A 25,394-nucleotide genomic window follows, 5' to 3' on the forward strand; every position below is an offset into this window, starting at 1 on the left:
TGACGAGTTTTACATATTTATCCTGCATGAAAAACTCATAATTCTGCATAAACGCCAAGTTTAACTTGCTAGTTATCTCAGTAGGTGGCTGAATTGGTAAGGAGACGGGGCATCATATAGTGTTAACTTTCTGCCCTGTTTGAAAAGGTCAAAGCACTTTGAATTAGTTATCTGTACAGCTGCCACTGCTATCTTGATCTTCTTGTGTTTTTTTTAAATGTCTGTACTCGGCCTGTCTGCTCATCCCTCCTCATCTCCAAGCGGAGCAGGCAGGCCTGTTGCCCTTGCGACTCCAGAATCCAAACAGACACAGCTTGTACACATGCTGCTCCAGAGCCAGTACTGTTGTATATGTGTGTGTGTATACACAGTGCATTCAGAAAGTATTCAAATTCCCTTTTCCACATGTTGTTACGTTACAGCCTTATTCTAAAATGGATTAAGTCGTTTTTTTAACTCCTCAATCTACACACAATACCCCATAATGACATCACAATACCCCATAATGACATCACAATACCCCACAATGACAAGGCAATAACAGGTTTTTAGATACTTTTGCAAATGTATTAAAAACTAAAAACAGAAACCTTATTTACATAAGTATTCAGACCCTTTACTATGAGACTTGAAATTGAGCTCAGTTGAATCCTGTTTCCATTGATCGTCCTTGAGATGTTTCTACAACTTGATTTGGAGTCCACTTGTTTTAAATTCAATTGATTGGACATGATTTGGAAAGGCACACACCTGTCTATATAAGGTCCCACAGTTGACAGTGCATGTCCGAGCAAAAACCAAGCCATGAAGTAGAAGGAATTATCCGTAGGTTTCCAAGACAGGATCTGGGGAAGGGTACCAAAACATTTCTGCAGCATTGATGGTCCCCAAGAACACGGTGGCCTCCATCATTCTTAAATGGAAGAAGTTTGGATCCACCAAGACTCTTCCTAGAGCTGGTCGTCTGGCCAAACTGAGCAATCGGGGGAGAAGGGCCTTGGTCTGGGAGGTGACCAAGAAGTCACCTCCCTGAGTTCCTCTGTGTAGATAGGAGAACCTTCCAGAAGGGCAAACCAATCAGGCCTTTATGCTAGAGTGGCCAGATGGAAGCCACTCCTTAGTAAAAGGCACATGACAGCCCGCTTGGAGTTTGCCAAAAGGCACCTAAAGGACTCTGACCATGAGAAACATGGTCTGGTCTGATGGAACCAAGGTTAAACTCTTTGGCCTGAATGCCAAGCGTAACGTCTAGAGGAAACCAGGCACCATCCCTACGGTGAAGCATGGTGGTGGCAGCATCATGCTGTGGGGATGTTTTTCAGAGGCAGGGACTGGGAGACTTGTCAATATCGAGGGAAAGATGAACGGAGCAAAGTATAGAGAGATCATTGATGAAAACCTGCTCCAGAGTGCTCAGGACCTCAGACTGGGGCGAAGGTTCCCCTTCAACAGGACAATGATCCTAAACGCAGAGCCAAGACAATGCAGGAGTGGCTTCGGGACAAGTCTCAATGTCCTTGAGTGGCCTAGCCACAGCCTGGACTGAAACCTGATCGAACATCTCTGGAGAGACCTTAAAATAGCTGTGCAGCAAAGCTCCCCATCCAACCTGACAGAGCTTGAGAGGATCTGCAGAGAAGAATGGGAGAAACTCCCCAAATACAGGTGTGCCAAGCTTGTTGTGTCATACCCAAGAAGACTGGAGGGTGTAATTTCTGCCAAATGTGCTTTGTTCCCAGGTTAAACAAAGTAATGAGTAAAGGGTCTGAATACTTATGTAAATGTCGTATTTCCATTTTTTTTATTTTTATACATTTGCAAACATTTCTAAAAGCCAGTTTTTGCTTTTTCATTATGGGGTATTGTGTGTAGATTGAAGAGGAAAAAAACTATTTTAATCAATTTTAGAATAACGTAACAAAATGTGTAAAAGTCAAGGGGTCTGAATACTTTCTGAAGGCATTGTATGGTATGAGCATTTCTTGAGTCTAAACTTGAAACCTCTTGAATTTAGTCGTTTTGTTTCATTTAGATAATTAGTATTCATCAAGCTAAATTAATATGAAAATGTGATTACGTTGTTGACATGAAACATTCACTACATCATGACTGTTCCCATATTAAAACATTCACTACATCCTGACTGTTCCCATATTAAAACACTCAATACATCATGACTGTTCCCATCAGTATTATTAAAACATTCACTACATCATCACTGTTCCCATCAGTATTATTAAAACATTCACTACATCATGACTGTTCCCACATTAAAACATTCACTACATCATGACTGTTCTCATATTAAAACATTCACTACATCATGACTGTTCCCATAATAAAACATTCACTACATCATGGCTGTTCCCATATTAAAACATTCACTACATCATGACTGTTCCCATCAGTATTATTAAAACATTCACTACATCATGGCTGTTCCCATCAGTATTATTAAAACATTCACTACATCATGACTGTTCCCATATTAAAACATTCACTACATCATGACTGTTCCCATCAGTATTATTAAAACATTCACTACATCATGGCTGTTCCCATCAGTATTATTAAAACATTCACTACATCATGACTGTTCCCATCAGTATTATTAAAACATTCACTACATCCTGGCTGTTCCCATCAGTATTATTAAAACATTCACTACATCATGGCTGTTCCCATATTAAAACATTCACTACATCATGACTGATCCCATCAGTATTATTAAAACATTCACTACATCATGACTGTTCCCATATTAAAACATTCACTACATCATGACTGTTCCCATATTAAAATATTCACTACATCATGACTGTTCCCATCAGTATTATTAAAACATTCACTACATCATGACTGTTCCCATATTAAAACATTCACTACATCATGGCTGTTCCCATATTAAAATATTCACTAAATAATGACTGTTCCCATATTAAAACATTCACTTTATCATGACTGTTCCCATCAGTATTATTAAAACATTCACTACATCATGACTGTTCCCATATTAAAACATTCACTACATCTTGACTGTTCCCTTATTAAAACATTCACTACATCATGACTGTTCCCATATTAAAAAATGCACTACATCATGACTGTTCCCATCAGTATTATTAAAACATTCACTACATCCTGACTGTTCCCATATTAAAACATTCACTACAGCCTGACTGTTCCCATATTAAATCATTCACTACATCATGACTGTTCCAATACTACAACATTCACTACATCATGACTGTTCCCATCAGTATTATTAAAACATTCACTACATCCTGGCTGTTCCCATCAGTATTATTAAAACATTCACTACATCATGACTGTTCCCATATTAAAACATTCACTACATCATGACTGTTCCCATATTAAAAAATGCACTACATCATGACTGTTCCCATCAGTATTATTAAAACATTCACTACATCATGAAGGTTCCCATCAGTATTACTAAAACATTCACTACATCATGACTGTTCCCATATTAAAACATTCACTACATCATGACTGTTCCCATATTAAAACATTCACTACATCATGACTGTTCCCATATTAAAAAATTCACTACATCATGACTGTTCCCATATTAAAACATTCACTACATCATGACTGTTCCCATCAGTATTATTAAAACACTCACTATATCATGACTGTTCCCATATTAAAACATTCACTACATCATGACTGTTCCCATATTAAAACATTCACTACATCATGGCTGTTCCCATCAGTATTATTAAAACATTCACTACATTATGACTGTTCCCATCAGTATTATTAAAACATTCACTACATCATGACTGTTCCCATATTAAAACATTCACTACATCATGGCTGTTCCCATCAGTATTATTAAAACATTCACTACATCATGACTATTCCCATATTAAAACATTCACTACATCATGACTGTTCCCACATTAAAACATTCACTACATCATGGCTGTTCCCATCAGTATTATTAAAACATTCACTACATCATGACTATTCCCATATTAAAACATTCACTACATCATGACTGTTCCCATATTAAAACATTCACTACATCATGGCTGTTCCCATATTAAAACATTCACTACATCATGACTGTTCCCATATTAAAACATTCACTACATCATGACTGTTCCCATCAGTATTATTAAAACATTCACTACATAATGACTGTTACCATTTTAAAACATTCACTACATCATGACTGTTCCCATCAGAATTATTAAAACATTCACTACATCATGACTGTTCCCATCAGTATTATTAAAACATTCACTACATCCTGACTGTTCCCATATTAAAACATTCACTACATCATGACTGTTACCATATTAAAACATTCACTACATCATGACTGTTCCCATCAGAATTATTAAAACATTCACTACATCATGACTGTTCCCATCAGTATTATTAAAACATTCACTACATCCTGACTGTTCCCATATTAAAACATTCACTACATCATGACTGTTCCCATATTAAAACATTCACTACATCATGGCTGTTCCCATATTAAAACATTCACTACATCATGACTGTTCCCATCAGTATTATTAAAACATTCACTACATCATGACTGTTCCAATATTAAAACTTTCACTACATCATGACTGTTCCCATCAGAATTATTAAAACATTCACTACATCATGACTGTTCCCATCAGTATTATTAAAACATTCACTACATCATGGCTGTTCCCATCAGTATTATTAAAACATTCACTACATCATGACTGTTCCCATATTAAAACATTCACTACATCATGGCTGTTCCCATCAGTATTATTAAAACATTCACTACATCATGACTGTTCAAATATTAAAACATTCACTACATCATGAATGTTCCCATATTAAAACATTCACTACATCATGACTGTTCCCATCAGTATTATTAAAACATTCACTACATAATGACTGTTCCCATATTAAAACATTCACTACATCATGACTGTTCCCATCAGTATTATTAAAACATTCACTACATCATGACTGTTCCCATCAGTATTATTTAAACATTCACTACATCATGACTGTTCCCATATTAAAACACTCACTACATCATGACTGTTCCCATCAGTATTATTAAAACATTCACTACATCCTGGCTGTTCCCATCAGTATTATTAAAACATTCACTACATCATGGCTGTTCCCATATTAAAACATTCACTACATCATGACTGTTCCCATTAGTATTATTAAAACATTCACTACATCATGACTGTTCCCATCAGTATTATTAAAACATTCACTACATCATGACTGTTCCCATCAGTATTATTAAAACATTCACTACATCATGACTGTTCCCATATTAAAACATTCACTACATCATGACTGTTCCCATCAGTATTATTAAAACATTCACTACATAATGACTGTTCCCATATTAAAACATTCAATACATCATGACTGTTCCCATCAGTATTATTAAAACAAACACTACATCATGACTGTTCCCATATTAAAACATTCACTACATCATGACTGTTCCCATATTAAAACATTCACTACATCATGACTGTTCCCATATTAAAACATTCACTACATCATGACTGTTCCCATATTAAAACATTCACTACATCATGGCTGTTCCCATCAGTATTATTAAAACATTCACTACATCATGACTGTTCCCATCAGTATTATTAAAAGTATTATTACATCTACATGATGTATTGTTACACCATGTAGGAGCAGTATAGACCTAGTCTGTTCATTATATACATCTACATGATGTATTGTTACACCATGTAGGAGCAGTATAGACATAGTCTGTTCATTATATACATCTACATGATGTATTGTTACACCATGTAGGGGCAGTATAGACCTAGTCTGTTCATTATATACATCTACATGATGTATTGTTACACCATGTAGGAGCAGTATAGACCTAGTCTGTTCATTATATACATCTACATGATGTATTGTTACACCATGTAGGAGCAGTATAGACCTAGTCTGTTCATTATATACATCTACATGATGTATTGTTACACCATGTAGGAGCAGTATAGACCTAGTCTGTTCATTATATACATCTACATGATGTATTGTTACACCATGTAGGAGCAGTATAGACCTAGTCTGTTCATTATATACATCTACATGATGTATTGTTACACCATGTAGGAGCAGTATAGACCTAGTCTGTTCATTATATACATCTACATGATGTATTGTTACACCATGTAGGAGCAGTATAGACCTACAGTAGCTGGCTACTTATTTATATGTTGTTTGACTGAATGAAACTGCCTTAAATGTGCTGTAGTAAACATTTTTTATTCTCACTAATCAACCAACACATTCCTGTCTTTCTATGTCTCAATATAATAGTATTATGTAATTAAATCCATGTAAAATAATCTTAGTCTGAATATAAAATGTGATCCTCAACTGCGTTTCCCTCCAGTCAGCAGACGGCGATGTGCGTCTTTCAGGCGATGCTGCAGCGTGACGTATACTCTAGTGGACGGTTCTTCATAAACAGCTCGTCAACCACCTCGGTAGCTTGCTAGCCAACATAGCCGAAAGATTCAAGCTATTTATACGCTTTCGGTCTATATTAGCTACTGTGTTTTAGACACACTTCTGTCGTATCTACTTGTTAACCTATTTAATTTAATATTACGTTATTTTGTATTAGTCAGCTATAGTAGCTGGCTGGTTAAGTTAGCATTAGCCTAGTCGCTAATGATAGCTAGCTAACATCCCCGAACATGAGCTCCCTAAACTACTCCCCTCCTGTTAAAGAAGAGGAGGTCTGCTGGACGGAGAAAGAAGCTCTGGGGCTGAACATTGTCGTGAAAGAGGAGAAGGAAGAGGAGGATGTTACAGTAAAACAAGAAGTAGAGGGTGAGGCTGTTACAGTGAAAGATGAAGAGAAAGACGTTTCAGTTAAACAAGAGGAAGAAGAGGATGATGCTGTTTTTGGAGTGAAGAAGGAAGGAGAGATTACTGTCACATTGGAAGATGAAGAGGAGGAGACAGGAGATCTGATTAACACCAGTAAGTACCGCCTTCAATTAGTTTTTAACTGTGGATATTCGGAGTTGGCTCGTCAATACCTCTTCAACGGAGGGCCCTGGGATGATGACTGATATGTCTAGAATCAGACGACATAGAGAACAAGCTACCCCTTGTTTTCTCCGTTCCGTTTCCAAAAAGTGACTTAACATATATATTTGAGGAGGGTCTATCTGCTGACCGCAGACTGGGGGGTCACGGCATGTAGTGATTTTAATGTAGTGATGTTTTACTACACACCGTGACCCCCAATAGAGCCATGTGAGAGTTGGGTTGGCTACACCAAACATTATGGATATACTGACAAGATGTCTCTCCGCCCTAACAAGGGGAGTCGTTGTCCACAAAGCTGCACTGTGGGTTGTCTATCTCCCACCTATCCTGTCTTTGGATTGGTGGATACATCTTATTATTGTAATCTATTGTTTATATTCTATGAGGGTTGTTGTCGTCAACCGCCTGTATTCAATGGAGAGAGATGCTAAGCTACTAGCATGAATATGCATACCGAACTGGAGACAAATCCTATAGTGTTTTTATCAAAGTTGTCGATATGTCACGTGTCCACATAACAACTTAATCATTACGAAACTTCTGTTAGATCAAGTAAACCTCACGTAGCAAATAAGCCATTCATTTTGTTGTTGACCAAATTCAACACTTTCCACATTGGGTTGATAATTGTTTCCACTTGGATACAACCAACTGTAACCTACTGGCATGACCTAGAGAGATACAACCTACTATAGCCTACTGCCATGACCTAGAGAGATACAGCCTGCTGTAGCCTACTGGCATGACCTAGAGAGATACAACCTACTGTAGCTTACTGGCATGACCTAGAGAGATACAACCTACTGGCATGACCTAGAGAGATACAACCTACTGTAACCTACTGGCATGACCTAGAGAGATACAACCTACTGTAACCTACTGGCATGACCTAGAGAGATAGATACAACCTACTGTAACCTACTGGCATGACCTAGAGAGATAGATACAACCTACTGTAACCTACTGGCATGACCTAGAGAGATACAACCTACTGTAACCTACTGGCATGATCTAGAGAGTTACAACCTACTGTAACCTACTGGCATGACCTAGAGAGATGCAACCTACTACAACCTACTGTAACCTACTGGCATGACCTAGAGAGATACAACCTACTGTAACCTACTGGCATGACCTACAGAGATACAACCTACTGTAACCTACTGGCATGACCTAGAGAGTTACAACCTACGTTAGCTTACTGGCATGACCTAGAGAGATACAACCTACTGTAGCCTACTGGCATGACCTAGAGAGATACAACCTACTGTAGCCTACTGGCATGACCTAGAGAGTTACAACCTACTGTAGCCTACTGGCATGACCTAGAGAGATACAACCTACTGTAACCTAATGGCATGACCTAGAGAGTTACAACCTACTGTAACCTACTGGCATGATATATATATATATATACAAGCATTTCTAAACTTTTTTTCTCACTTTTATGAGGTATTATCTGATAATTGAAAAAAAAAATCATTTTTATAATAACCAAATGTGTAAAAAGGGAAGGGGTCTGAATGCATGTATGTTGTATGTTCTAGGGCAGATTTTAAAAAAATAGTATTTTCTTTCTACCAATTGATTGGTTGAAATGTTATGACGTGTATTTTTCCGTAGGACACACCCCATGTGTTTAATAAAATCAACTGTATGTGCAGAACTTGAACTGAACTGATGCTTCAAGCGTTTGATTAAATAATTAACACACACAAATGACATGAGGAAGCCAGAGGTCAATATAACCAGAAGAAAATAACCAATTCCCAACCTGCTGCTGGCCTTCGTTAATTCTGACGTTATGCTGCTGAAGTTTCCGGTAAAATAGGCAAACTTTTTCCATTTCCGTTTGAAGTGCCAATTTATCTTACCATTTCTACCGATCTGCGTGCCAGTTATGAACGAGTTACAACACCTGTTTGGCTCCGCCACTTCCTGGGTCGGTGAAGTGAGGTATTAAATTTAAGGATTAAATAATTTAAGGAATATATCCGAGTCTCACGCTCATCACCTGTGGAAGGCGGGGCTTCCAGCGAGGTGTGGATTTAATAGTATGTTGTACCTAGTTTCCCTCCTTCAGGGAACAGTAGTTATAGTCATAACGTTAAGCTTGTCATATTATGAACTTTAACTTAAATACTGGATCTTGCTGTGGGACAGTTTTTTGTATTCAGATCTCTGAAATGCTCTCTAACTACGTAACATTTATTGTCTCCTTATATTACGCTGGGAAAACAGTTTTCATGGGCACAGAAATCCTAAATCATTTCAGTTTACTAAATCCAATGGTTCTAACCGAGAGTCACCTTAACTTTATTGACAACTCCCAAATGGATACTGTCATTAACACGGTTCTTCAATAATTACACATCATTCTTAATACTGTAGCTGTTTAGTTACAGTCACATGTTCAACTATCATCAGCTGATCCAGGAAATCATTTTCTGCATGCCAGTCAAATGTAGTTCTTCATTCATTACACCGGTAAAGACAGTTATGCCGTGCTCCACGTTGGATCCAACATCCCAAACAAATCGATATTTATAATGTGTTATTGTTTACTTGATTTACAATAGGGTCTCGTTAGTCCGTTTGGAAATGGAGATACTTAGCTCATAATGTGTAGAGAACTGTTCCTTGATGGATAGGCTATTGTACAACACACAGAGCTATTTTCCTTCATTCGGGACATTTAGAATGACAACACATTACAGAGTAGCCTAGTGGGATTATTCACAAAATGATCTGGTGATCCGGTTATGAAATGTCATGACAAAGACATTTTAGTTTCCATGTTTCACCTGAAATATTAAATGGTTTATAGTCCTAGGTCTATGTTGTTGTTAGGTGAAGTTATGGGTCCTACAGTAGGTCTATGTTATTGTTAGGTGAGATTATAGACCATTTTGGCATACACTTAATGGACAAAACCTCATTGTCAGGCTGATGGAAAACTAGCCAATGAGCATTTTACTGGTTGAAGTCGTTTTTAAATATAAAGTAGTACATTTGACAATAACACAAACATTATATTAAATCAGGACATTCAAACGAGCCTTACAATTATAATCCAAAGTAGTGTCAAATGATAATAATAATCATAATCAACCAGTAAATGGAGGCTATATTTGCTGTCAGCCTATGAGAACTCTCCTGAGTTTTCCCCCACGGTGGTGAATTAGTGAATAGACACAGAGCTTAATGTGAGTTTCCTTGAGTAGCACTCCTGATCTAGTGCTGTAATATTCAGAATACATTGTGAAAACTAATCTTTGCTCACCATTTTTTAAATAGATTTATTTTTTTCACCCCTTTTTTCTCCCCAATTGGTACTTACAGTCTTGTCTCATCGCTGCAACTCCCATACGGACTCTGGAGAGGCGAAGGTCGAGAGCCATGCGTCCTCTGAAACACAACCCAACCTAGCCGCGCTGCTTCTTGACACAATGCCCATCCAACCCGGAAGCCAGCAGCACCAATGTGTCGGAGGAAACACCGTACACCTGGCGACCTGGTCAGTGTGCACTGCGCCCGGCCCGCCACATGAGTTGCTAGTGCGCGATGAGACAAGGATATCACTGCCAGCCAAACACTCCCCTAACCCGGACGACGGTGGGCCAATTGTGCGTCGCCCCATGGGCCTCCCGGTCGCGGCCGGCTGCAACAGAGCTTGGACTCAAACCCAGAATCTCTAATGGCACAGCTTAGGCCACTTGCTCACCATTTTTGCTCCAGGCAGATATACTACATCCATAACTAGCGGTTTCTGCATTAGCAGGGAGGTGTTTCTGCAATCAAATTGTGTGTGCATCGCCCTTGTCGCAATTTTAGGTGTTGGCTTTGGGGGTGACCAGTGAGACCTGCTGCTGTGATGTGATGCTGGACGGGCGAGCAGGTGCGGGCAGTGATCGATTGAATAGCATGCATTTAGTTTTACCTGCGTTTAAGAGCAGTTGGAGGCAACGGAAGGAGAGTTGTATGGCATTGAAGCTCGTTTGGAGGTTAGTTAACACAGTCTCCAAAGAGGGGCCAGAAGTATACAGAATGGTGTCATCTGCGTAGAGGTGGATCAGAGACTCACCAGCAGCAAGAGCGACATCATTGATGTATACAGAGAAGAGAGTCGGCCCGAGAATTGAACCCTGTGGCACCCCCATAGACTGCCAGAGGCCCATACAACAGGCCCTCCGATTTGACACACTGAACTCTATCAGAGAAGTAGTTGGTAAACCAGGCGAGGCCATCATTTGAGAAACCAAGGCTGTCGATTTTGCCAATAAGAATGTGGTGATTGACAGAGTCGAAAGCCTTGGCCAGGTCGATGAATACGGCTGCACAGTAATGTCTCTTATCGATGGCGGTTATGATGTCATTGATGTAGTTAGTATGCCAAAAGTTCCCGGATGTCGTACTAAATTCGCCAAAATACGACGTATACACGCAGTACTTTAGGGCCCATAATGCAATTCTTCATGAAATGGACGTAGCTTCACAACATTTTCAGATTTGAAGAAAATGGCGGAAAATATGCAGCCAGAAGTCCAACGAGAGCCGAAACAAATTCATTGCTTTAACTAATTATGACAAATGTTAAGAACATGTTAAGCAATGTAATAAAGACATTTCTTTTCAAGTAAGTTACCTTACACAATATTTTGGCTGACAATTTGCTTGCATGTTATTACAGCAGTATGTACCGGCATGTTAAAACCTCTCTGGGGTAGGTGGGACGCTACCGTCCCACCTCGCCAACAGCCATTGAAATAGCAGGGCGCCAAATTCAAAACAACAAAAATCTCATAATTCAAATTTCTCACACATACAAGTATTATACACCATTTTAAAGATACACTTCTCATTAATCCAACCACAGTGTCCGATTTCAAAAACGCTTTACGGCGAAAGCATAGCATTAGATTATGTTAGGACACCACCTAGACAAGAAAAACCACACAGCCACTTTCCAAGCAAGGAGAGGCGTCACAAAAACCAGAAATACAGCTAAAATTAATCACTAACCTTTGATGATCTTCATCAGATGGCACTCATAGGACTTCATGTTACACAATATATGTATGTTTTGCTCGATAAAGTTCATATTTATATCCAAAAACCCCATTTTACATTGGCATGTAATGTTCAGAAATGTTTTGCCTCCAAAACCCCTGGTGAATGAGCATATCAATTTACAGAAATACTCATCATAAACGTTGATAAAATATACAACTGTTATGCATAGAATTAAAGATATACTTCTCCTTAATGCAACCGCTGTGTCAGATTTCAAAAAAGCTTTACGGCGAAAGCACACTTTGCAATAATCTGAGTACAGCGCTCAGACACCAAAACAAGCCATACAGATACCCGCCATGTTGTGGAGTCAACAGAAGTCAGAAATACCATTATAAATATTCACTTACCTTTGATGATTTTCATCGGAATGCACTCCCAGGAATCCCAGTTCCACAATACATGTACATTTGTTCGATAAAGTTCATGTTTATGTCCAAATACCTCCATTTTGTTCGCGTGTTAGGTTCACTATTCCAAATGCAGAAGGCGCGCGCACTAAAGTCCAGACGAAAAGTCAAAAAAGTTCTATTACAGTTTGTAGAAACACGTCAAACGATGTGTAGAATTAATCTTTAGGATGTTTTTATCATAAATCTTCCATAATATTCCAACCGGACAAGTCCTTTGTCTTCATAAAGGAAAGAGAACTGAGCTCGTGCTCATGGCTGCGCACGTAACTAAAATAAGACACCTGACTCAATCAGCTCTTATTCTCCCCATTCACAGTAGAAGCCTGAAACAACGTTCTAAAGACTGTTGACATCTAGTGGAAGCCTTTGGAAGTGCAATATGACCCCATAGACACTGTATATTGGATGTATATTGTGTGTTAAATAGGCAATCACTTGAAAAACTACAAACCTCAGATTTCCACACTTCCTGGTTGGATTTTTCAAAGGTTTTGCCTGCCATATGAGTTCTGTTATACTCACAGACATTATTCAAACCGTTTTAGACACTTCAGTGTTTTCTATCCAAATCTACTAATTATATGCATATTCTAGCTTTTGGGCCTGAGTAGCAGGCAGTTTACTCTGGGCATGCTTTTCATCCGGACGTGAAAATACTGCCCCCTACCCCGATGAAGTTAAGCATTTCCAATCCAACATTAAATCTAGAATCGGCTTCATATTTCGCAACAAAGCCTCCTTCACTCACGCTGCCAAACATACCCTCGTTAAACTGACTTTCCTGCCGATCCTTGACTTAGGCGATGTCATTTTCAAAATAGCCTCCAACACTCTACTCAGCAAACTGGATGCAGTCTATCACAGTGCCATCCGTTTTGTCACCAAATCCCCATATACCACCCACCACTGCGACCTGTAAGCTCTCGTTGGCTGGCCTTCTCTAAATATTCGTCGCCAAACCCACTGGCTCCAGGTCATCTATAGGTCTTTGCTAGGCCGCCTTCACTCAGCTCACAGGTCACCATAGCAACACCCACCCATAGCACGCACTCAAAGAGGTATATCTCACTGGTCATCCCCAAAGCCAACACCTACTTTGGACACATTTCTTTCCAGTTCTCTGCTGCCAATGACTTGAACGAATTGCAAAAATCGCTGAAGTTGGAGACATATATCTCCCTCACTAACTTTAAGCATCAGCTATCTGAGCAGCTTACCGATCGCTGCAGCTGTACACAGCCCATCTGTAAATAGTCCATCCAACTGCCTACCTCATCCCCATGTTTTTATTTACTTTTTTGCTCTTTTGCACACCAGTATTTCTACTTGCACATCATCATCTGCACATCTATCACTCCAGTGTTAATTTTCTAAATTGTAATTACTTCGCTGCTGTGGCCTATTTATTGCCTTACCTCCTTACTCCATTTGCACAACTGTATATAGATTTTTCTATTGTGTTATTGACTGTATGCTTGTTTATCCCATGTGTAACTCTGTGTTGTTTGTGTCGCACTGCTTTGCTTTATCTTGGCCAGGTCGCAGTTGTAAATGAGAACTTGTTCTCAACTGGCCTACCTGCTTAAATAAAGGTGAAAAACAAAATGTAATTAAAAATACATTTAAAAATTTATTGACAACACCCAAATGGATACTGTCATTAACTCGGTTCTTAATACTGTAGCAAACATTATATTAAGCAGGACATTCAAGCGAGCTTTACAATTATAATCCAAAGTAGTGTGAAATGCACTCATAAGCAACCTGGAAATGGAGGTTACTCCCCTGAGTTTCCCCCATTCACATTCAGAATACATTGTGAAAAACTAAAATCTTTGCTCACCATTTTTGCTCCAGGCAGATATACTACATCCATAACTATCGGTTTCCTCATTAGCAGGTAGGAGTTTCTGCAATCAAATTGCATGCGCATCGCCCTCGTGCTGCAATTTTAGGAAAAACAGAAAGGGGCCAATATTGGAGACCAAAAGTCGTCTGGCACACTGCTTAGTTTCAACAACATGAATAACTTATTTCTAGCCTACAATCTTAGATGTTACTACTAATGTGAAAACAAGACAAAATATGAATGTTCTTGCTCATTTTAAGACAATTGTTAAATCATGTTAACATTCATTACAGATATCAATTGTTGTATAACATCATGGCTACGCTGTTGGCATCACCTTTTACAGTGGATTTCTGCTGTTGTGGGCCTTTAAATCATCTGTCTGACTTTGTTGTTCACACAGGAGAGATACTTCACTATCTTGGATCCTCTGGGGAGCCTCAACAACCTCATGATGCTGACGAGGCAGAGAAGAGTCTCTCCAGATCAGAACACCTCAAGAAACACCTGCAGAGATCCACAGGGAAGAAAACTCACTGCTGCTCTGACTGTGGGAAGAGATTCACCTCATCAGGCATTAAAATTCATCAGATAATTCACACAGGAGAGAAACCTTATAGCTGTACTCAATGTGGGAAGAGATGTACTACATCTGGCCATCTAACTCAACACCAGAGAACACACACAGGAGAGAAATCTTATAGCTGTGGTCAATGTGGGAAGAGGTTTACTCAGTCAACCAGCCTGATATCACACCACAGAACACACACAGGAGAAAAACCTTATAGCTGTGGTCAATGTGGGAAGAGTTTTGTTCAGTCTGGCCAGCTGACATTACACCAAAGAACACACACAGGAGAGAAATCTTATATCTGTGATCAGTGTGGGAAGCGTTTTGGTCGATCTGGAGATCTGACAGTGCACCAGAGAACACACACAGGAGAGAAACCTTATAGCTGTGATCAGTGTGGGAAGCGTTTTGGTCAATCTGGAGATCTGACAGTGCACCAGAGAACACACACAGGAGAGAAACCTTATAGCTGTGATCAATGTGGGAAGAGTTTTGCTGCACCTAGCACACTGACTCGACACCAGAGAATACACACAGGAGAGAAATATTATATCTGTGATCAGTGTGGGAAGCGTTTTGGTCAATCTGGAGATCTGACAGTGCACCAGAGAACACACACAGGAGAGAAATCTTATAGCTGTGATCAATGTGGGAAGGGTTTTAGTATGTCTGGCTCTCTGACTTTACACCAGAGAACACACACAGGAGAGAAATCTTATAGCTGTGGTCAATGTGGGAAGAGTTTTGCTGCACCTAGCACACTGACTCGACACCAGAGAATACACACAGGAGAGAAATCTTGTAGCTGTGATCAATGTGGGAAGAGTTTTAGTAGGTCTGGCTCTCTGACAGTGCACCAGAGAATACACACAGGAGAGAAATCTTATAGCTGTAATCAATGTGGGAAGAGTTTTACTAAATCTGGCTCTCTGACTCAACACCAGAGAATACACACAGGAGAGAAACCTTATAGGTGTGATCAATGTGGGAAGAGTTTTACAGGATCTAGAAATCTGACAATACACCAGAGAACACACACAGGAGAGAAGCCTTATAGCTGTGATCAATGTGGGAAGAGTTTTATTACATCTAGCAATCTGACTCGACACCAGAGAACACACACTATTTATGAGATTTAACAAAAAGTGACTAACAAAAAAAGAGTTGTGTTACACTTACCACGTTGGTGACTCACTTTAATCAAAATGTAGCTAGCTGTTTTCTACAAATTGTCCTCTAACCAGTGATGTACACATTATTCCCAGATTCCGTGTGGTTTTGGAGCTGTTAGATTTTACAGGACGTGCAACCTCATCTCCCTCCTCTCGCGCAATTGATTTCAACATGATATCGATGAGTTATGACAAGTAAGTGTTCCTTTGTTTAGTGACCCCTAAATTTAAATGTATCACTCCAAAATGTAGCTGACTGTCTTCTGCAGGTTGTCCTCTAACCAGTGAGGTAAAATATATGTCCCATTTCCATGTTTTTTTTTGTTGTGTTAGTTTCAACAGCACGTACAACCTGATTTTCCCCCTAATCGATATCAGTGATTTATTGCTACTTGTCAAAACAAGGTGCTTGTTTAAAAAAAATACAAGTAATATGATTATTGTGGCAGATGTTTTGTGTATATAGCACATTTTGTGTTTAGGTTTTCAATTTATCACAAACTGTTTCTGCATATTGGTTATTGATTTGGACACGTTAAAACTGTGTTTTGACATTGGGGCTATTTCATTATTTCATTTCATGTAACATTTAGTAATCATAATTATTTATGCAACCAACTGACAATTTTTTGGTACAATTATATTGACATTGTTGCCCTGTTTTTAGAATATCAGAGTTCATTCCCAGATGTGCCAAACCAAATGTACTAGAACATGACATTGGGGACTGGGCCCCGATCCAACAACATGCCTATCTAGTGAACCCTGAAAAGAGAGAGAAGCTGTGAGGTGGAAAGTTACTACGGATATTGCAGGAGTTTCCTCTTGAAATCAGACATGTCTGTGTCCTATTGGAGATGAGTTTTGTTTGGGCTCCAAGAGGACGAGAGTTCTAGAAGCTAAGGAAGGATTGTATAGAACGAAAGATGAAGGAGAAAAGATACTGTATATTATTTAGACATTTTTTTTCTTGTTTTTAATTGTTGACAGCCAGTAGACACCATGTTTATATTGTAGAAGGGAATCATTTTAGTTGATTATAATGTGAAATTGAAGTTGTTTTCTGTTGGTGGTGAGCAAACTTGTCCAAAAGAAATAGGGATATATTTGTTGTCTTAAGGGGAAAGGTGTTACAGGCTTTGGTTTTTCCATTTATGTTTTGAGGTAGCTTGTTAGCACGTCTAGCTCGTTAGCACGTCTAGCTCGTTAGCACGTCTAGCTCGTTAGCACGTCTAGCTCGTTAGCACGTCTAGCCCGTTAGCACGTCTAGCCCGTTAGCACGTATAGCTCGTTAGCACGTATAGCTCGTTAGCACGTATAGCTCGTTAGCACGTATAGCTCGTTAGCACGTATAGCTCGTTAGCACGTATAGCTCGTTAGCACGTAGGCCGCACTGATTGGTGTCACCTCGTTAGTCAGTATGTGTTACACCTGTGCTGGCTTGTCCATCTCGTTAGTGGGAAGGTGTTTCACCTGAGCTGGTCCAGGTTCTATTTAAGAGTGTCTGGCCCAGTGCTCCAGTTGTCTTGATACATGTGGAGAGTCAACACCTTTAGTTGCTCCACCTTTTTGGTTTGCTTCCTGTCTTTAAGTTTGGTGTGGGTTTTTCTTTTGTTTGTCTCTTCTTGGGCAGATTTAGTGGGTCTCATGGTGGGTGTCTTTTAGCTCCCAGTTGTTGTTACTAGTCAACTTTCAGTGGACACTGTGAGAGCAAAATTGCAAGATTATGATATTATACTTGTATTGCATCAAATGGTTGTTTTATGCAACAGAATAGAGGGTTCTTATAACTATTGTGTCTGAGTGTTCTACTGAGGATGGGCCTCTGGGAGATAACACTGACAGGAGATTTACAATGTCTTTTGGGTGATTTAAACCTAAATAGACTGCATTCCAGAGCATGAGTTAATGTTTCTGTTCTATATGGTACCAGGGAGAGATGACCCCAGGGCCAGACCCTGGTCTCTACACAGAGTACTGTTTTTACAGCAGATACTGTCTGCTGAGAATTATAAGTGTCTTTCATACAAATCTTAACCTTGTGACCCATTCTATACATCTGTTGTTTGCCATGTAGGTTAAAAGGGGTGTATCTTGGCTGTAAAATACCTTTGTACTTTTGTTTCGTGGCTCTCAACGAGTCATCTGGGGGTGATTCGTCGACCGGCCATCATTATCGTAGAGCACCCAATTGATTAATTTTGTGTATGTGTTGTATTGACCTGCTCCCTTATTAATAAGTGAATAAAGGTTTAGTTTAAGAATAACTCTGACTTGTGTGATAAGTTTCTCTTCTCATTTGATATTAAAGAAATTAACCACATTTGGCGATGGGGATGTGAATCTTCACTTGGTGACCACTCCTGGTGACCTGGGTAAATGGTGCACGAGGGATCCCTCTAGCAGATGGACCCACATTGGATCTGAGAGGCAGCGAGCTGAGTGGATACCACATCTTGAATGTAGTTTAAAAATAAAGAATGAGGTGAGCGAAACAAGTGGAATTTTTAGAAAAGCCTCGTAGACTCGGTGTGTATTCCTGAGTGAGGGGGGCACCTTGGAGGTGTAAAGAGGGGCGAGCCAGCTATCTGTGAGCTGTATGAAATCTAGAATCTGTGTTTACTAGTTAAGACCATCTATGATATAGTATAAGATAGTAAGGTGCCCCTGTAATTGTTTTAAACATGTAATTATTTTAAACCTGTAATTATTTTAAACCTGTACCCCATTTTAGAAGTATTGAAAGATGTAAATGTATGAGTTACATTATCCTAGGAACTAACCATTAGAAATGTGAAAATATTCCTGCAGGCTAAAATATTGTTGAAAAATAACTAATTGATTAGGTATGTTTGGGAATAGCATTGTGTGACTGTGATATGAGAGTTGTGTGACTGTGATATGAGAGTTGTGTGACTGGAAATGAGTCTTAATCAGACGTCTGGATAGTAACATATAGAAATATGCTTAATCAGATGATTGAAATGTGGATAATAAGCGGGATGATATTTTAGAAAGCAGCAGAAGGTATATTGTTCCTGGGAGGCTTGATTTTGCCGTAGTCTCTGGGAGGTTAGAGAACCGTTGAGGATCCCATGGTCATTGTCTGGGAAACAAGTTTATTTTTGGTTCTGCTGGGAGTATGTTTGGAGAGCTTCTTCGTAGCTATGGAGAGTCCTTGAAAAAGCAAATGGAATGGTTGTCGTGAGTACCTGAGAATTTCTTACGTTTTCTATGGATTCTGTGACTATATGAAAATATGATGAATTGTATGCGTGTATAATCGATTAGTAGAGATTTGATAAAGTAATACTGGGAATATAATTAGATACAATTTAAACAACCCATATGTAGACGAACGTAGGTTTTGAGTTGGTATCTTTAATGGATCATTTGATAAAGATGAGGTTTAAGCATTATTAAACAGTCTACAAAGTCTGGCCAGTTGTCTCAGAAACTGATGGGAGTGTGTCCACTTTAGGTTAAGTTACCCTAACAATGAAACTATAAAACGCTAATTGGATTTTCTCCGTCCAGGTACTACATTTGAAATAAAAACTGCCCTTAAGGCCTGGCGGGGTTCTTCCCAGTTTGAGAGGAGTTGCTCGATTTATTGAATAAACCTTTTTCCATAAAGTTAGTGAACCAAGGTGTCTGACTAGCTGTTGATGCTGAAGAAGCGTCCCGTCCACTAGATTATACGTCACAGTGGCAGAATCGCCTGAAAGACGCACATCTCCATCTGCTGACTGGAGTTGGTATCGCAGTTGAGAAAATACTTTCAGACAAAAAGCTAAAAAGCGACTACCCCTAAACACCAACGACTCCCTCTGAAAACGGCGATGTGGCATCAGAAACATTTATTATAGTGTAAAAATGTACTACAAAGTGTAGCTAAATAGAATAACTTTGGTCATACCCAGTCAGCACGTGACGTCCAAGGACGTTGAATTATGGGCGATATCAGGTCTGTCTGTTGTGGCCGCTATTTCGCCCTAAAATAGTTATCCCAAATTGGGCTGTGTATAACTATGTAAATGTCTCTCGGACAAGGTGACTTTTATCAATATACACTCTAAAAAGTAAAGGTTCCTGGAGTATCCTTTAGGGGTTCTTCAAATTGAAACTGTGGGGGAACCCCTAAAAGTTCTCCAAAGAACCCCTTATCATGGTTCCTCAAAGAACCTTTTGGGGTTAATTTTTTTAAACTCCCTGTCCACCCTCCCTGCATTCTAAAAACGTATTTTAATAATAACAATATTGACAATATTGATTTAAATAATTCATTGTTTATTTAGTGGCACCACAAATGTGAATTAATATTTACAAAACCATTTACCAAACAAAACACATTACAAAATTGCAACATTTCTGCAGACATGTCAGACCATAATAAATAATACATTTACTTTGTATAGTGCTTTTCATGACATTTATAAAAATACAAATAATGATGTACAATAAAAACAATAAAAACAACATTAAAAATGAATCACAGGTAAACTAACAACATTGTAGACTTGATGCTAAATACAGATTTTTCAGCTTTAGTGTGTATATCGTATCCACTTAGTTATGTTAGGAAGTTTTCCATCTTTATGACCGGCCCTGGTAACTTCACCCCAACTTCTCTGATCCCCAGAACAGTCACTTAACAACATAATTGTTTTTCTGACATTTTTGGGAAATTTAAGGGAAAATAAAAAATACAGTCGTAGCAGAGCCCCAAGTCCCATGGGGACGTCCTCGAGGGCCTGGATGTTCTCCCCATCAAAGGCCAGTGGGATTTCACTCTCATGGGGACGTCCTCGAGGGCCTGGATGTTCTCCCCATCAAAGGCCAGTGGGATTTCACTCTCATGGGGACGTCCTCGAGGGCCTGGATGTTCTCCCCATCAAAGGCCAGTGGGATTTCACTCTCATGGTGAAATGGATTTCCACCGATGTGCAGTAAAGGAGTGAAGAGCGGTGAAATCTGTGTCAACAAAAGTAAGAAAAGATTAATACACAAACAATTAACAAAGAACATAACAAATGTTCAGCTGTAGTTTTATATAAGCATGCACACCTATGTTTATGAAGAAACAGATGATTGGTGCAGAGGCATACCTTGTCACGGACATAAAGGCCACTCGGGTCCTCATTGAAGAGGTAGGGCAAGAGCAGAATCGCTGCTGTGGTCTCCAGTCCTAGTAAAGTAAAGCAATGATCTTACTACACTTGCTAATTTTATTACAAAATACATTAGAGAAAGGGAAGGAATAAGAGCTGTTGTTGGCTTTATGGAAACGATATACAATATATGGGAAAGAATATAGTTGAGGAAATAATCCAAACCTAGTTGTGCCTAGTTAGGACATAACGTTAGCTAGCTAGCTAACGGTACTGTACTGTAGCTCATACAACGCCGACTGTCAAACCCGGCTTTCTAATATTCACGTTAATAAACTATAGTAACGTTATGGAAGATATTCACAGAAAACCATCATTGTCTTCGTTATTCATTATTAGTATGTTATATTATTATAATAAATTATTTCGAGACATATTCAGAGCCAAACATCAAACCAACTTAACCTTTTTAACTGTTGTCGCATCCAAACTTGTCACCATCGTTTTCAGTTGTAATTGCGAAGTTCCCGGAAGAAGTCCAGCAACAACGGAGGTTCCTCGATGAACCCACCTTCTAACAAGTTCTTTGAAGAACCTTTTGGGGCTGTTTTTCATTGACCAAGAACCCTACGGTTCTTAGGGGACCTGAGAACAACTCCAGTTGAACCCTTAATTTTTAGAGTGTAGTCGGCTCTATTTACTCTCAGATTCAAACATGATGATTAGCATCAACGATCAAGTCAGCTGCTGCTGCTCCAATACAGTATGAGGTGAGACGGTGAACTGATGTTGAACCGGGCAGTCAGCTGCTGCTGCTCCAATACAGTATGAGGTGAGACGGTGAACTGATGTTGAACTGGGCAGTCACCTGCTGCTGCTCCAATACAGTATGAGGTGAGACGGTGAACTGATGTTGAACCGGGCAGTCAGCTGCTGCTGCTCCAATACAGTATGAGGTGAGACGGTGAACTGATGTTGAACCGGGCAGTCAGCTGCTGCTGCTCCAATACAGTATGAGGTGAGACGGTGAACTGATGTTGAACTGGGCAGTCAGCTGCTGCTGCTCCAATACAGTATGAGGTGAGACGGTGAACTGATGTTGAACTGGGCAGTCAGCTGCTGCTGCTCCAATACAGTATGAGGTGAGACGGTGAACTGATGTTGAACTGGGCAGTCAGCTGCTGCTGCTCCAATACAGTATGAGGTGAGACGGTGAACTGATGTTGAACCGGGCAGTCAGCCACTGCTGCTCCAATACAATATGAGGTGAGACGGTGAACTGATGTTGAACTGGGCAGTCAGCTGCTGCTGCTCCAATACAGAATGAGGAGAGACGGTGAACTGATGTTGAACTGGGCAGTCAGCTGCTGCTGCTCCAATACAGTATGAGGTGAGACGGTGAACTGATGTTGAACTGGGCAGTCAGCTGCTGCTGCTCCAATACAGAATGAGGTGAGACGGTGAACTGATGTTGAACTGGGCAGTCAGCTGCTGCTGCTCCAATACAGTATGAGGTGAGACGGTGAACTGATGTTGAACTGGGCAGTCAGCTGCTGCTGCTCCAATACAGTATGAGGTGAGACGGTGAACTGTGCAGTCAGCTGCTGCTGCTCCAATACAGTATGAGGTGAGACGGTGAACTGATGTTGAACCGGGCAGTCAGCCGCTGCTGCTCCAATACAATATGAGGTGAGACGGTGAACTGATGTTGAACCGGGCAGTCAGCTGCTGCTGCTCCAATACAGTATGAGGTGAGACGGTGAACTGATGTTGAACTGGGCAGTCAGCTGCTGCTGCTCCAATACAGTATGAGGTGAGACGGTGAACTGATGTTGAATCATAATGATTAAGTTCATTAAAATGTGAAATTTGTGAAACGTTAAAAAAATAGTATATGTCATATTAAATATATTACTCTATTGTTATCATATAGAAACATCATGGAATATTGTACATCATATTAAATATATTACTGTATTGTTATCATATAGAAACATCATGGAATATTGTACATCATATTAAATATATTACTCTATTGTTATCATATAGAAACATCATGGAATATTGTACATCATATTAAATATATTACTGTATTGTTATCATATAGAAACATCATGGAATATTGTACATCATATTAAATATATTACTGTATTGTTATCATATAGAAACATCATGGAATATTGTACATCATATTAAATATATTACTGTATTGTTATCATATAGAAACATCATGGAATATTGTACATCATATTAAATATATTACTGTATTGTTATCATATAGAAACATCATGAAACATAAAAAAAACACAACAAACAGAAGATTAACAACTGAAAGACTAAGGAAATGCCATTGATTAAAATATTAATTGGATGCAACAACCAACCCAAAATAAAGGCTTGTTTTTTAGGAGGGGCTCTGAAAGACACTACGGGGGTGTCCACTGAAAGTTGACTAGTAACAACAACTGGGACCTAAAAGACACCCACCATGAGACCCACTAAATCTGCCCAAGAAGAGGCAAACAAAAGAAAAACCCACACCAAACTTAAAGACAGGAAGCAAACCAAAAAGGTGGAGCAACTAAAGGTGTTGACTCTCCACATGTATCAAGACAACTGGAGCACTGGGCCAGACACTCTTAAATAGAACCTGGACCAGCTCAGGTGAAACACCTTCCCTATATACACAATATACACAAACATCTCCCACAATAATCATATTACTTGAATTTATTTAAACAAGCACCTTATAAATTGCACAAGCACCAATAAATCATTGATATCAATTAGGGGAGGGGGGGGGGGGAAATCAGGTTGAAACTAACACAACTAAACAAAACACATGGAAATGGGAGATATATTTTACCTCGCTGGTTAGAGGACAACCTGCAGAAGACAGTCAGCTACATTTTGGAGTGATACATTTAAATGTAGGGGTCGCTAAACAAAGGAACACAACACTTATTTGTCATCACTCATCGATATCATGTTGAAATCATTTGTGCGAGAGGATGGAGATGAGGTTGCACGTCCTCTTAAAACTAACAGCTCAAAAATCACATGGAATCTGGGAATAATGTGTACATCCCTGGTTAGAGGACAATTTGTAGAAAACAGCTAGCTACATTTTGAAGTGTTGCGTTTTGATTCCAGTGGGTCACCAACGTGGTAAGTGTAACACAACTCTTTTTTTGTTTGTCACTTTTAGTTAAATCTCATAAATAGTAACTCTTTCAATTCAGAGCCTGGATTTTTCCCCTGGGGCTAATATCCATATCATGTTGAAATCAATAGAACAGGGTCAAACGCTTAGTTAAAACATTCTACATTGTGAAATACCTTAAAATACACCTACTACAATGTTAAAACATTGTGACATTATTTCATAGATATCATGAAACAACTCCTTCATGTATTTTCTGATGTTTGATCAGAGATCTTTTATCAGAGTATCTCTTGTCACACTGATCACAGCTATAAGATTTCTCTCCTGTGTGTGTTCTCTGGTGTAGAGTAAGATTGCTAGAGGTAATAAAACTCTTCCCACATTGATTACAGCTATAAGGTTTCTCTCCTGTGTGTGTCCTCTGGTGTATAGTAAGATTGCTAGATGCAATAAAACTCTTCCCGCATTGATCACAGCTATAAGGTTTCTCTCCTGTGTGTGTTCTCTGGTGTGTTATCAGGTTGGTTGAATGAGTAAAACTCTTCCCACATTGAGTACAGCTATAAGGTCTCTCTCCTGTGTGGATTCTCTGATGAATTTTAATGCCTGCTGAGGAGGTGAATCTCTTCCCACAGTCAGAGCAGCAGTGAGTTCTCTTCCCTGTGGGTCTCTGCTGGTGTTTCTTGAGGAGTTCTGATCTGGAGAGACTCTTCTCTGTCCTGTCAGCATCATGAGGTTGTTGAGGCTCCCCAGAGGACCCATGGTAGTTAGTTCTCTCTCCTGTGTGAACAAACAACAAAGTCAGACAGATGATTAAAAGCCCACGACAGCGGAAATCCACTGTAAAAGTGACGTCTGTAATGAATGTTAAAATTATTGAACAATTGTCTTAAAATGAGCAAGAATAGTCATTTTGTCTTTTCACATTAGTAGTAACATAGATGATTGTA

General features: G+C 39.4%; 2 protein-coding genes across 2 annotated transcripts in view; one reads left to right on the forward strand and one right to left on the reverse strand.

Annotated features, from left to right (window-relative positions):
* LOC115186748 (zinc finger protein 180-like) overlaps positions 1-24,955 on the reverse strand; it is a gene marked incomplete at both ends in the record, with an annotated part of 83,271 nt that extends 58,316 nt beyond the window's left edge. Inside the window, one exon of the mRNA XM_029746268.1 lies at positions 24,792-24,955. Within this exon, the coding sequence (XP_029602128.1) occupies positions 24,792-24,955 (164 nt within the window). The remainder of the gene's footprint in view (positions 1-24,791) is intronic.
* Positions 15,265-16,134, forward strand: LOC115186749 (zinc finger protein 2 homolog; the record flags this gene model as incomplete). Its single annotated transcript, XM_029746269.1, has 2 exons — positions 15,265-15,662; positions 15,831-16,134. Coding segments are annotated over 2 exons (702 nt in total), but the record flags the coding sequence as incomplete, so codon positions are not given.
* Positions 24,956-25,394: the final 439 nt, after the last annotated feature.

This window comes from Salmo trutta, unplaced genomic scaffold, assembly GCF_901001165.1.
Source record: "Salmo trutta unplaced genomic scaffold, fSalTru1.1, whole genome shotgun sequence".
In the NCBI taxonomy this organism is placed as follows: Eukaryota; Metazoa; Chordata; class Actinopteri; order Salmoniformes; family Salmonidae; genus Salmo; species Salmo trutta.